The 12,691-nt window shown below is 45.6% G+C and overlaps 1 protein-coding gene across 2 annotated transcripts; it reads left to right on the top strand.

Annotated features, from left to right (window-relative positions):
• The first annotated feature begins 4,635 nt into the window (after positions 1-4,635).
• Positions 4,636-11,736, top strand: RPS10 (ribosomal protein S10). 2 transcript variants are annotated; one of them, XM_045497953.1, is made up of 6 exons: positions 4,636-4,761; positions 5,553-5,702; positions 5,929-6,100; positions 8,237-8,314; positions 10,830-10,885; positions 11,645-11,736. In XM_045497953.1, the coding sequence occupies exons 2-6, from the start codon at positions 5,553-5,555 to the stop codon at positions 11,684-11,686; spliced, it is 498 nt and encodes a 165-aa protein (XP_045353909.1). In that variant the 5' UTR covers positions 4,636-4,761; the 3' UTR covers positions 11,687-11,736. The 2 variants fall into 2 exon arrangements, with proteins under 2 accessions (XP_045353909.1, XP_045353910.1); XM_045497954.1 differs by having other exon boundaries at positions 4,756-5,198.
• The last annotated feature ends 955 nt before the right edge of the window (positions 11,737-12,691 follow it).

Raw genomic sequence — 12,691 nt, 5'->3', positions numbered from 1 at the left:
ACTTGTGCCTTGTCTGTCCCAGCCAGGCTGGCTGCCTTTCAACTCAAGTGCTCTTCTGCAGTAGAACCTGTTGTAGGAACTGCTCCCCTAGCCTGTTCTCAACCCAAGCTCGACTCCTCCATAGGTGTTAACCTCCTTACTCCCCATTGCTTTCTGTCACCACACCCTGATCATTTTCTTCATAGCTTCCAGCAGATAATGGACGTGTTTGTTGCTTGGATCCATGTGTGTTCCTGCCCTGACTCTTGCCCCATCACCTGGCCCAGCGCCAGGCGCTCAGTGCCTAACTGATGCATGGAATTCAGTGAATCAAGGATATACTGTCATCAGAGAAGTCTTCTATAAAGTCAGAGGGTATTATTATTCGTCCTCCTTCCCCATGAGGTTGCTGTTTATTCTGGAAACATTTACTTAAAAATTTTTTTTAATGTTTATTTATTTTTGAGAGAGAGAGAGAGAGAGACAGAGCATGAGCAGGGGACGGGCAGAAAGAGAGGGAGACACGGAATCAAGAGCAGGTTCCAGACTCTGGGCTGACAGCACAGAGCCCACACGGGCTAGAACCCACAAACCGTGAGATCACGACCTGAGCTGAAGTCAGACACCTAACGGACTGAGCCACCCAGGCGCCCCTGGAAACATTTACTAAGTATACCTAACGTGTGAGACTTTGTGCTCACTGCTGGAGAGGACACAGAGAGAAAAGCATGGTCCTTGCCCATCAGAAGGGATCTACCCAGGGAAGGAGACAACTACAGGAATACCATCCACAGGTATTCCCAGGTGAGCTGAGAAGTTCTGTGAGGTCCTTCCTCACCCACACCCTCTCTAGATGATCTCAGATACTTACAAGGTCTTAGATGACTCCCTTACGTAATCTAACCCAACTCTAACCCACAGAACAAATTCTGAGCTTTTTATCTAAAATTATACTGGGGTCGAACCACTCTACTGAAACCACACCTGAAACTAATATAATACTGCATGTTAACTAACGGGAATTAAAAACTTTAAAAAATTTTTAAAAGAAAATGAGACTGGTATTTCATTTGAGTGCGTCTCAATGAGTGCGTCTCATTTCAAATGAGTGCGTCTCATAGGCACAAATGCAACAAAACCTGAAACTGAATTCATCTCTCATAAACAATTCAGCGGGATTTCAGAGAAATAGAAGCGTAGCTTATGGAGGAAATGATGTTGAGATAGCAGCTAACCCTTTGGAGTTAAAAATTTTACATCAGAAAACATTGCAGAATAAAAGATCTAAACACAAACAGTTAAGTCACAAAAAAGACTGAGTATTTTTGCAAGTGAACTAGGGAGTTATTGGAGGGTTTTACGCAGGGGAATGATATGGTCTGATATAATAGAGGGATCACTCTAGCCATTACAAGGGAGGTGACCTGGGAGACTCCATTTCAGCAGAGGGCATTCTATTGCTGCTCTGGGAAGAGAGCAGTCCTCCTTGTCTTTTCCAGCTTTTAAGATCTTCTCTTTGTTTTTGATGCGCTGCAATTTCATTACATGTTTAGGCACGGATGTATACATTTTTTATGTTTTCGGGTTTTTTGTTTGTTTGTTTGTTTGTTTGTGGGCATGGATATGTTCTTAGGCAATCCACCTTGGGATTCGATGAGCTCAGGGAATCTGAAGTGTGTTGTTTTCCAATAATTCTGGAAAATATTCTGACAGTGTTTCCTTCTTACATACTCTATTATGAGACTTCACTGGATAGTAGACTTTCTCACTCTATCCGTCATACTTCTTATCCTTTCTTTCAAATATTCCATCTCTTTTATTCCCTGAACTACATTGTCAATTTTTTTCACTTCCATCTTCCATTTCACTGAAATGTGTGAAATCTATTGTCTGTTCTTCAAGTGTGTCAAATCTATTGTTTATTCTTTTTTAAATGAAATTTTAAATTTCAGAGGCGCCTGGGTGGCTCAGTCAGTAAAGCGTCCAACTTTGGCTCAGGTCATGATCTCATGGCTGGTGAGTTTGAGCCCCACATCAGGCTCTCTGCTGTCAGTACAGAGCCCTGCTTCGCATCCTCTGTCCTCCTCTCTTTCTACCCCTCCCCCACTCGTGCTCTCAAAAATAAACATTTGAAAAAATAAACAAAAATTTAAAAAAATTCTTTTTTATTTTTTCAAATGTTTATTTCTGTTTGAGAAAGAGAAAGATACAGAGCAGGAGCAGGGGAGGGGCCAAGAGAGAAGGAGACACAGAATCTGAAGCAGGCTCGAGGCTCTTGAGCTGTCAGCACAGAGCCCAACATAGGGCTCGAACTCACAAGCCGTGAGATCATGACCTGAACCAAAGTCTGATGCTTACTCGACTGAGCCACCCAGGTGACCCCAAAATAAAAAATTTCTGTAAACATGTTATGAATACTTATTTTTCAAATTGTGGTAAAATATACATAACAGAATATTCACTATCTTACCCATTTTTAGGTATACAGTTCAGTAGCATTAAGTAATTCACATTGTTGTGCAACCAATCTCCAAAATTTTTTCCATCTTGAAAAAGTGACAAATATTTTTTAGGTAATAAGACCACAGAAATACTTGAAGAAACTAGATGAATATTTATATAATCATGAGATGTTGAGTGATGTTTTCAGCATTGTACCAAAGTCTGCAAATCATAAAGATTTGGATATAAAGAAACGTGAAACTTCTACTTCCAAATACCATGAAAATCAAGACAAATGAAAAAAATGGGGAAATTCTTGAAAAAGTATGTGATAAATGATTAATAGCTTTCATATGTAAAGAGTGATTTCAAACCAATAGAAAAAAAAGTTTTCAATAGGAAAACTGATCATGGAAACGAACAATTCATAAAAGAAGGAACACAAACGCCTAAAAAGAAAACTGTTTAACCACAGAAGTAATCAATAAAAATAAATTAAAAGAGCATCTATCAAACTGACAAAAATGAGTAACAATATTACCCAATCCCAGCAGGGTTAATGGGGAAGTGAGTCTTGTTAATAACTGCTGGCTAGAATGAAATTGATAATGCCTTCCTGAAAGTCAGTGTAGAATGTGTCAAAAATGTAGAATGTGCTTTGTTGGTGTGTGTGGGTGGTTCAGTCGGTTAACCATGGCACTCTTGATTTCAGCTCAGGTCATGATCTCATGGTTTGTGAGATGGACACCCTCTAAGCTCTGTGCTATAAGCTTGGGATTCTCTCTCTCCCTCTTTCTCTTCCCTCACCCGCTCTCTGTCAAATAAAAAAGTAAGTAAACAGTTTTTTAAAAACGTGTGCCTTAGGGGCACCTGGGTGACTCAGGCAGTTAAACATCTGACTTTGGCCTAGGTCATGATCTCACAGGTCCCAAGTTCCAGCCCCGCTTCAGGCTCTGTGCTGACAGCTCAGAGCCAGGAGCCTGTTTTGGATCTGTGTCTCCCTCTCTCTCTCTCTCTGCTCCTCCCCCACTCACACTCTCTCTCTCAAAAATAAATGTCAAAAAATAAAAATTTTTAAAAAATGTGTGCTTTATTGCTCAACAATTATACTTCCAGGAATTTATCCTAAAGAAAATACTGGACAATGGTGCAAATACGTGTGTGGTATTGTTACTTATAACAGTGAAGGATTTTAAAAATACATATCCAGGGGCATCTGGGTGGCTCAGTTGGTTAAACGTTGGGTTGACATCCACTCAGGTCATGATCTCACAGCTCATGAGTTCAGGTCGAGCGTTGGGCTCTCTGCTGTCAGCACAGGGCCTGCTTCGGATCCTCTGTCCCCCTCTCTCTCTCTGCCCCTCCCCAAGTTGCTCTTTCTATCTCAGAATAAATAGATAAACTTAAAAAAAAAAAAAGAAAATCCCTGGGCACCTGGGTGGCTCAGTTGTTAAGCATCTTACTTCCGGCTGAGGTCATGATCTCACAGTTCGTGAGTTCGAGGCCCGCATCAGGGGAGCTCCAGCCCCACTTCAGATGAGCACGAGTCCCCCTTCGGGTAAAACACGAGCTCCGGGCGAGCCCCACTTCTCTCTCTGTCTCTCTCTGCCCCTCGTGGGATTCTCTCTCTGCCCCTCGTTCCCTTGGGCCCTCTTCTCTCTCAAAAAGAAAAAAAAAGAAAAAAGAAAACAACAACAAAAAACCATACCCACAGTGTTGATTCAACTATCCACCAGTGGACTCCCCTCAATTACATGAAAAGAGATTCATGATGTGTGATAAGCAGAAAAACACAGGTCACCACCATATCTTACATAATGTACATACAAGACATCCCATTGTTGCTATCTATCTATCTATCTATCTAGATACTTGCTTGGGTGCGTTTGAGTGTAGAAGCATACATACCAAAATGTCAACAGTCATTACCTTTAGCTCATGGGATTCTGTATTTATTCTTATATTATTGTTATTGTTTCGCCTATATGTTCTCTACCTGCTCAAAAAACATGTATTACTTCCACAATAAGAAGTTAAATTATCGGTGGGAAATAAAGAATTAGCGTGTTTCTGAAGGTACTGCGCAAGCATAAAAGGGATCATTTTCCGACAAAACACGCAGGCTCACAAGCTCCGGCGTCGGCTCCCACGTGCGTGGAGTCCCCCAGGCGGTCGAGGTTCCGAGCTGCAAAGAGCCAACCAGTCCCTCAGGCACCGCCGAGGCCACCCCAGGCAGCCCGCGGGTCCTCGCAGGGGGCGGGGCACGTCAGCCCGGAAGAGACGCCGCGCCGCGCATGCCCCTTCTTTTCGGCCCCGGTCCCGGACGTAGTAGCTGCAGAGGTGAGTTTCTCCGTGGTGCGGGTTCCATCGGCCTCCATCCTGGCCATCCAGTTGTCGTAGTCGCCGCTCCGCCCCGCAGTCGGGGCGGAGGGGCCACTCTCCTGCTTCCCGCGCGTCTATTTCTGAGTCGCGAGAGGGGCCGCGGGCGCTTTTTGGCGGGTAGTGGGGCGCTGAAAGAAGATTGGCGTCCCGTTTGCGGAGGCTGAGGAGGGGAGGATGGAAGCCCTTGTGTCGCGGCGACCCTAATGGCGAGTTTGAGGACACTGTGCTCCTCTTGCCCGTTTTTGTTTCGATCCTGAATTCTTTCTTCCGGGCTCCCTCCTTGCCTAGCCTTGCAGCTCTAGTGGAAGAGTGGTAGGAGATGAGGGAGGGAAGGCCTTGGCCCTTCGGTTTGGGGTCCTGCGTCCCTGAAAGCATGCCTCGCCGTTCCGCGCTAGGTACAGTTCCCCAAATCCCCCCAAATACTGCCGAGAGTACAGGGTTCGCGCCCCCTATTATGCTTCCGTGAGTGTGAGAATGAAGTCTGGCGCGAAGGGCCACCCCACATCTGTTTTGCCCAAACGTCCCGGCACCTTCTTCCTCCAGCGTTTTTGGCAGGTGGAGGAGGGTATCTGGTGGGTGTCAGTTTTGAGGAGTTTGAACTTCTCTTTCCTGCATATTTTCAAGTGCGTGGTTTGAGATTTCAACCCACTGGATGATAATTTTGTGTGATCGTTTTGGGGTCATGAACTTTGTTGCTGGACCCTGGCTATTTTGCCCAGAAATGCTCTTGATGGATCACTTCCTTCCAGATGTTGATGCCCAAGAAGAACCGAATTGCCATTTATGAACTCCTTTTCAAGGAGGGAGTGATGGTGGCCAAGAAGGATGTCCACATGCCTAAACACCCTGAGCTGGCAGACAAGAATGTGCCCAATCTTCACGTCATGAAAGCCATGCAGGTAGCCTGGGGGCTGCTGGAGTGGGGTGCAGATGGAGGGATTTTCCACTAAATGTTGGAGGCAGATTCCAAGGAGAGGTCAGGACAGCCAGAGCTGCTTGCTGCCTTGAAGGGCGCTGAGGTAGATACATCCTGAAAGCTTGTCTACATAATTTAGCTTCCTTTTGCACCAAGTTTCTAGATTCGGGTCTCTAGTTGCATCTTGACAGTTGTTTTCTGTTTTACAGTCTCTCAAATCACGAGGCTACGTAAAGGAACAGTTTGCCTGGAGACATTTCTATTGGTACCTTACCAACGAGGGTATCCAGTATCTTCGTGATTACCTCCACCTGCCCCCTGAGATCGTGCCTGCCACTCTGCGTCGCAGCCGTCCTGAGACCGGCAGGCCGCGGCCCAAAGGTATGGTGCCCACATGAAGGCCTGCCCTGAAGTTTCTCTCTCTCTCAGAGGAAGGGTATATGTGAAACGGTGGGGAGCGAAAGGGCTCTTATAATACACCATTGGTGTCAGCTGGACCATGGGCCAAGTCCTGGAACCTTTGTCCCCTGGCGTAGGACTCGTAATGGAACTGCAATCATGCCAGGTCTTCAGGCCATTCCAGGTGATGCCATTAAACAGAATATAGTCTGTGGCCAGGCATATGTGGTAGAACATGGAATAACTTTTCCAGGACAGAGATTGTGCCAGTCTCCAAAAGTCCAGAACAAAGCTGTTTACCACATGTGAAAGAAATGGAGAGTTTATTTATAGAGTCTCTTGGCAATGGGAGCAAAAATAATCAAGGGGTGCCTGGGTGGCCCAGTCGGTTAAGCATCCGACTTCAGCCTAGGTCACGATCTCACTGTTCAGAGTTCGAGCCCCATGTTGGGCTCTGGTTGATTTGATTTAAAATAATCAAAACTGGGGCACCTGGGTGGCTCAGTCGGTTGAGCGTCCGCCTTTGGCTCGGGTCACGATCTCGCGGTCAGTGAGTTCGAGCCCCGCGTCGGGCTCTGGGCTGATGACTCGGAGCCTGGAGCCTGCTTCCGATTCTTTCTCCCTCTCTCTCTGCCCCTCCCCCGTTCATGTTCTGTCTCTCTCTGTCTCAAAAATAAATAAATGTTTAAAAAAAATTAAAATAATCAAAATTCAAACTACTAATCATAGTGTGAAAGGATGTGCTGGTGAGAAGGGTGGTGAATTACCTCCTGGCTGGGGATCACTGCTGGCTCACAGTTGTGTTTTGTCAAGGTTATGATTTTCTTTCCTTAGGTTATGGAAGAACTTGTCATAGGGATTTTGTGGGAGGAGCAGTTTGTGGGCTTGGGTAATGAGGTGCAGTGTCCTAAAACCAGATAATCACCACACTGTCCAGGTTCCCCTGACGAGAGACTTCTTAGCACTCAGGAATCTATTTTTTGTGAACGTTCCCTAGGGGATTCTGGTGGTTATGTGGGATTATGTATCAGTAGAGCAAAGGTTCTCTGCTGTATCTTGGAATCCCCGGCGGGGGGAAGAACAGTCTGTGCCCCCACAGATTCTGATTTAGTTGGCATAAATGAGAGCTGGCATGCATTTTAGCCACTCACTACAGGTTGTCTTACTTCTTGTACTTAAAAAAAAAAAAAAATACAGGACCTTTGGAACAATGTGGAGGTTAGAGGTGCCTCTGTATTTACTGTAGTGTACTCTTAGTTTATGAAAAGAAATTGTGTCTGGGTAGATCCCTGCAGTTCAGATGTGTTTCAGATCAATTATAGTCTATATTCTAATCATAGATTCTAGGTAAAGTTCTAAGGTGCTGGGTAGAGAGAATGAGATTAACTTCTAGTGTTTTGGAGAATGTTTTAAAAGTACCTTTTAAATCTGCCTAGGGGCATCTGGGTGGCTCAGTTAAGCATCTGACTCTTGGTTTCTACTAAGGTCATGATCTCCCAGTTGGTGAGTTCACACCCTGCATTGGGCTCTGTGCTGCTGGTGCAGAGCCTGCTTGGAATATTCATTCATATTCATTCTCTCTCTGTCTGTCTCTCTCATTCTCTCAAAATAAAGAAACTCTGAAATAAGTTAATCTGGCTTAACATATATCCCACAGCCCAGGGACTAAAGGGTTCTTGGTGGCCTGTATATTTATATGCTGACTGTTGGAGGTGGGACTTTCAGCACCTCCTTTCCCATTTGCACAGGAGATTTTCCACTTCAGAGATGGGTCAAGTTCAAAATTTTGGCTCTTCAGAGATTTGTAGAAATGGTCGGATTGCTTAATTTGCCAAGTATTTGGAAGATGTGTGTCTGTGTTGAGAAGTGCAGTAGAAGAAAGCAATACTTTTGCAGATAGGTGGCATTTTAATTGTGAGTTTTCTCCATCACATTTGAGGAGCCAGTGTCAGTGATGACAAAACTTCTGGCCAGTAGTTCTGTGTCAGTTCTGTCCCCCTTGAACTCATCGTAACTAAGTTGCCAGTGAGAACAGGAGAGCAATTTCACTTTTCTTGGCCTGGAGGCAGCAGGGTTCCCACATTGCTCTATGTTCACAGTGTGGTTTCATTTGTCTAGGTCTGGAAGGAGAGCGGCCTGCAAGACTCACACGAGGGGAAGCTGACAGAGACACCTACAGACGAAGCGCTGTGCCCCGTGAGTAATGCATCATCTGTATCGGGGTATTGGGGTGGGATCTCTGGATTCTCAGTCACCTTGGCTGGGGCTCAGCCCTCAAAAATGCCAAGGTGACCAGGAAAGATTCTTGGTTTCAATCTTTAGGTCATTTTTAGCTGGAGTCCTTTATGTTTCTTGCCGGGGATTGGATAGATGGGATTAGGAGAAAAGACCTTTTCACTGGGGACACGGAAGACTTTATTGAAGACCTTAAGTAGAGCAAAACTGAAAACTTTTAAGAAAGCAACATGTTAGTTGGTGGTTGTGTTCCTGTGTCACAAGCTCCTTGCGGGCAGGGCCCATTCAAATTGTCTTTTTCTTCTTATTGCAAAAATGGTTCAAAACCTTGTCTTTAAATAGGTGTTTGCATTGTCTTGGAATAACAGGTGTTTGTTCATTCAACCAATATACATATATTTCTGTGACGTATCGGGCACTGTTGTAGGAGCTGGAGAGACAGTAGCGTACGTAACAGATAAAGGGTCTTTCTCACTGAAATTGCATTTTTGTAGTAGGAGACTGGTAAGCAAAAATGAGTATATAGTCTGCCTCTGGTGTGGATACTTCAGGGAAAAAATAAAGCAGGGGGATGGTGCAGTTTTCAATAGGGTTTTCAGTCACAGAAGCGAGATTTAAGCAAACATCTGAAGGAGGTATGGGGAGTCAGCCAGTAGCTCTCTGTGGGGTGAGCATTAAGGCACCTGGTCTGGCTTGTCTAAACCACAGAAGACAGGAGAGTCAGATGAGGGTGTAGGTCTCATAGCTTTGTGGGCCACTTAAAGAGTCCTTATCTTTGTTGAGAAGCAGTTAATTGTAATACGAAAGCAGGTTATAAAGGAATTTTCGACAGCTTCTTCCACACATACCTGCCTCGTGTCCTGGTTCCTGATTCTTCATAAAAGAAATAGACATGAGCACCTGATCTGAATTTGTTACTGGATAGTAAGAAAGAATTTCTCCAGCCCCTAGTTCAGAGAAAGTTAATGGTTGCTCTTATTAGATGTCACATCACCGGGCACCTGGGTGGCTCAGTCAGTTGAGCTTCTGACATCCGCTCAGGTCGTGATCTTGCGGTCCATGAGTTCGAGCCCTGTGTTGTTCTCTATGCTGATGGCTCAGAGCCTGGAGCCTGCTTCAGGTTCTGTGTCTCCCTCTCTCTCTCTGACCCTCCCCTGTTCATGCTGTGTCTCTCTCTGTCTCAAAAATAAATAAACATTTAAAAAAAATATTTTAAAAAGTCACATCACATGGGGAATGGGAGTGGTTCTCCAGAGGATGTGGTTGGGCCTGAGCCCCAGTTTGAGTGGGAATGAGCATTTCGGGTGAGAGCAACATGAACAAAAGTACAGCATTGGGAGCACGATAGCTTGCTTGTCAAAGGGGCGGGGGAATGAGGGGAGAAAAGCAAGATTTTATTTGTTTATTTTTATTATTTTTTTTTTTTAATTTTTTTTTTCAACGTTTTTTTATTTATTTTTGGGACAGAGAGAGTCAGAGCATGAACGGGGGAGGGGCAGAGAGAGAGGGAGACACAGAATCGGAAACAGGCTCCAGGCTCTGAGCCATCAGCCCAGAGCCGGACGCGGGGCTCGAACTCACGGACCGTGAGATCGTGACCTGGCTGAAGTCGGATGCTTAACCGACTGCGCCACCCAGGCGCCCCTATTTGTTTATTTTTTAAGCTCTATATCCGACGTGGGGCTCCGACCTACAGTCCTGAGATTGAGTTGTGTGCTCTCCTGATTGAGCCAGCCACGTACCCCAAATCCAGTATTTTTAAAAATGTTATTTTAGGGGCACCTGGGTGGTTCAGTCAGTTAAGCGTCTGACTCTTGGTTTTGGCTCATGTAAATGATCTCATGGTTCATGAGATTGAGACCTGCATTGGGCTCTGTGCCAACAGCATGGCACCTCCTTGAGATTCTCTCTTGCTCTCAAACTAAAATTTTAAGAAAAATAAAATACGGTGCTATTTTAACATGTAATCTGTATAAACATTGTTTTGCACTCTCTCAAGTCTTTAAGTCTGATGTATTCTGCACACACCTCAGTTTGGACCAGTGGCTGCCACACAGGACAGGGCAGCACCGGATCTTTTCATCTTTGTTCTTTACCGTGGTCATAATGAAGTTACTTTTTCCTTCTGTGAGCCTTTATGTTCTTTATCTCTTCCTTCTTTATTGCGCTGTGTCTGTAAGCTAGGTGCTGATCTAAAGCATGTAAGTAACTCGATGGGAAGTGGGGGCCTATATGAAGGGCACATAATTCAGACTTAGTGGTCTGGGCAGCCTTCCTGGAGGAGGCGGTAGTTTGGACTGTGAGTTCTGAAGGATGACGTAAGGAAAGCTGCCACAGGAGAGGGACGGGGCAGAAGTGATTCACCATTGGGTATAATGTACCTGCACTTCATGGTGTGCAATTGTTGAAATGGCTTCTCTCGGTCTGTAGTAGATCGCCTCATCTGATGGTTCTAAAGTGATGTTTCTTGTTCCAGCTGGTGCCGACAAGAAAGCTGAAGCCGGGGCTGGGTCAGCAACTGAATTCCAGTTTGTGAGTATCCCCCTGTTTGCTCTCCGTAGATAGGCAGTCATTGTTCTGGCCTCTGCCCTGGGGGTCTGCAAGTTCTGGGGATACGGTGTAGTGTCGTGGGTCCCACCCCTTGTTGCAGTGGAGCCCCCTCCCAGAGAAATATGAACCAGGTTTTTACATTAAGATACAGCATACAAACTTCTATAAATATGTAAGTTACTGGAACCTTAAGACCCCAAATCAATACGACATAGAGCATAGTGATTTCTTTATTGATGAGCATCATAATTCTAACTGCCGTAAGTAGTTTTGTGAACTAAAACTTACAGTTAAGAACTACAAACTGGAGATTGGGCTCCAGGACCAAGATGGTGTGGAATCAGGTCCTTCACCTTCCTTTTGGTGGTGTGATATTGGGCACATTCCCTCCATGCCTGTTTCCTCATCCTTAAAATAGAGGTGATGGTCTTAGCTGTCGCGAGTACTTGTGAGATTAATTGATCTAGGTAAAGTGCTTGGGGCAGGTGCTGGCATATCACTGTTGAGGCCACAGCTGTCCCATGCCGGGGGTGCTTCTGTGTGTGTGTGTGGCTGGAGCACACTCTTGAATGGGTCTCCATATTCCCATTTTACAAATGTGGAAACAGGCCTAGGAGGTGGCCTTGTAGCTAGTAAAGAGCAGGGCTGGGAGTTAAAGCTTGAAGTCTTGAGCCCTTACATTGGATAATGAGGCCTGTCTGGCATCCTGCTAATATTGATGTCATATGTTTTCTCTTGCAGAGAGGCGGATTTGGTCGTGGACGTGGTCAGCCACCTCAGTAAAGTTGGAGATTGTTTTGTGTTGAATAAATCTGTAGCCAGAAAAAAGTTAATCTTGTGTGTCCTGTTTGGTTTGCATTCTGTGGGCTGAACAGGAATGATATAAGGATCAGAGTGTAAATGGGACAAGACAGTATAGGTCTAAAGAGTTGTCTTCATCCAGGGTGGCATCACTTGTGGCTGTTAGAGCTGCAGTACTTGGCTGAGACATGGGCCGTCTGTTGCAGCACGTGCTCCCCTGTTGAGTCCCATCCAGCGTGGTTACCATACTGGGGGGTAGTTGGAAAGTTAGCATCTTCACTAGACGGGGCCATGCTGGTGCTACTCTGTGTGGCAGGAAGGTAGCTGTTTTGTTAGCCCTGGAATTAACGAATCTCAACCTTCTCGAAGCTTAGGGCTTACACAAATCAGGAGAAAACTGCGTCAAGATTGCACAAAATCCTCTGAAAGAGACTGCCAGCAATATGAAGACCCCTGGGAGTTTTTGGTCTTTACGTAATCAGAATAACCGCAATTGGAGCTCTTGCTCTCGCAGGGCTCCTTCAAGGAGGAAACACTTGTCCAGTCCTTTAGAGCCTTTGAAAGTGGTGACCCTGCATATGACATGAGTAAATGGATAAGAGCGGCAATGTTCTCCAACAGGGCCAAGTGCCATCTTGGTACCAAGAGGGCTTTTTGGGGACCATGTCTGGCCCTGCACTGCAATACAGCCGGCTCGGTGTTGGGCAGGGGCCGTGAAGGTGCAACCTGTGAAAGGGGACGATACTGCAGACAGGTTTGCTGGGTGAGATGTCGGCTTGGCTTGCAGTTGGAACCACAACTGACGACGGTTGCAGTGAGCACACGGCACAGAGTCCCAAGTGTTTGAGGCAGCAGCTCTGGGCCAACTAGCATTTCTGGACGTGCCCACCCACTGAGGTAAGGTTTTTCAGTCAGCAGAACTGGTAACTAATAGTGGACCTTAAGGGGGTGTGGACACTTGGGAGTCGTATTTATGAGCTACTACAG

This window comes from Leopardus geoffroyi, chromosome B2 (assembly GCF_018350155.1).
Source record: "Leopardus geoffroyi isolate Oge1 chromosome B2, O.geoffroyi_Oge1_pat1.0, whole genome shotgun sequence".
NCBI lineage: Eukaryota > Metazoa > Chordata > Mammalia > Carnivora > Felidae > Leopardus > Leopardus geoffroyi.
The sequence above is the reverse complement of the archived record's forward strand: the minus strand, read 5'-3'. Positions and strand labels throughout refer to the sequence as shown.

What these genes read in the sequence shown, in the direction of transcription:
- RPS10 (XM_045497953.1), top strand. Translation starts at nt 5,553, where the DNA reads ATGTTGATGCCCAAGAAGAACCGAATTGCCATTTATGAACTCCTTTTC. An exon ending in ACGTCATGAAAGCCATGCAG is followed by an intron (nt 5,703 to 5,928) that starts GTAGCCTGGGGG and finishes TCTGTTTTACAG; the next exon opens with TCTCTCAAATCACGAGGCTA. An exon ending in CAGACGAAGCGCTGTGCCCC is followed by an intron (nt 8,315 to 10,829) that starts GTGAGTAATGCA and finishes TTCTTGTTCCAG; the next exon opens with CTGGTGCCGACAAGAAAGCT.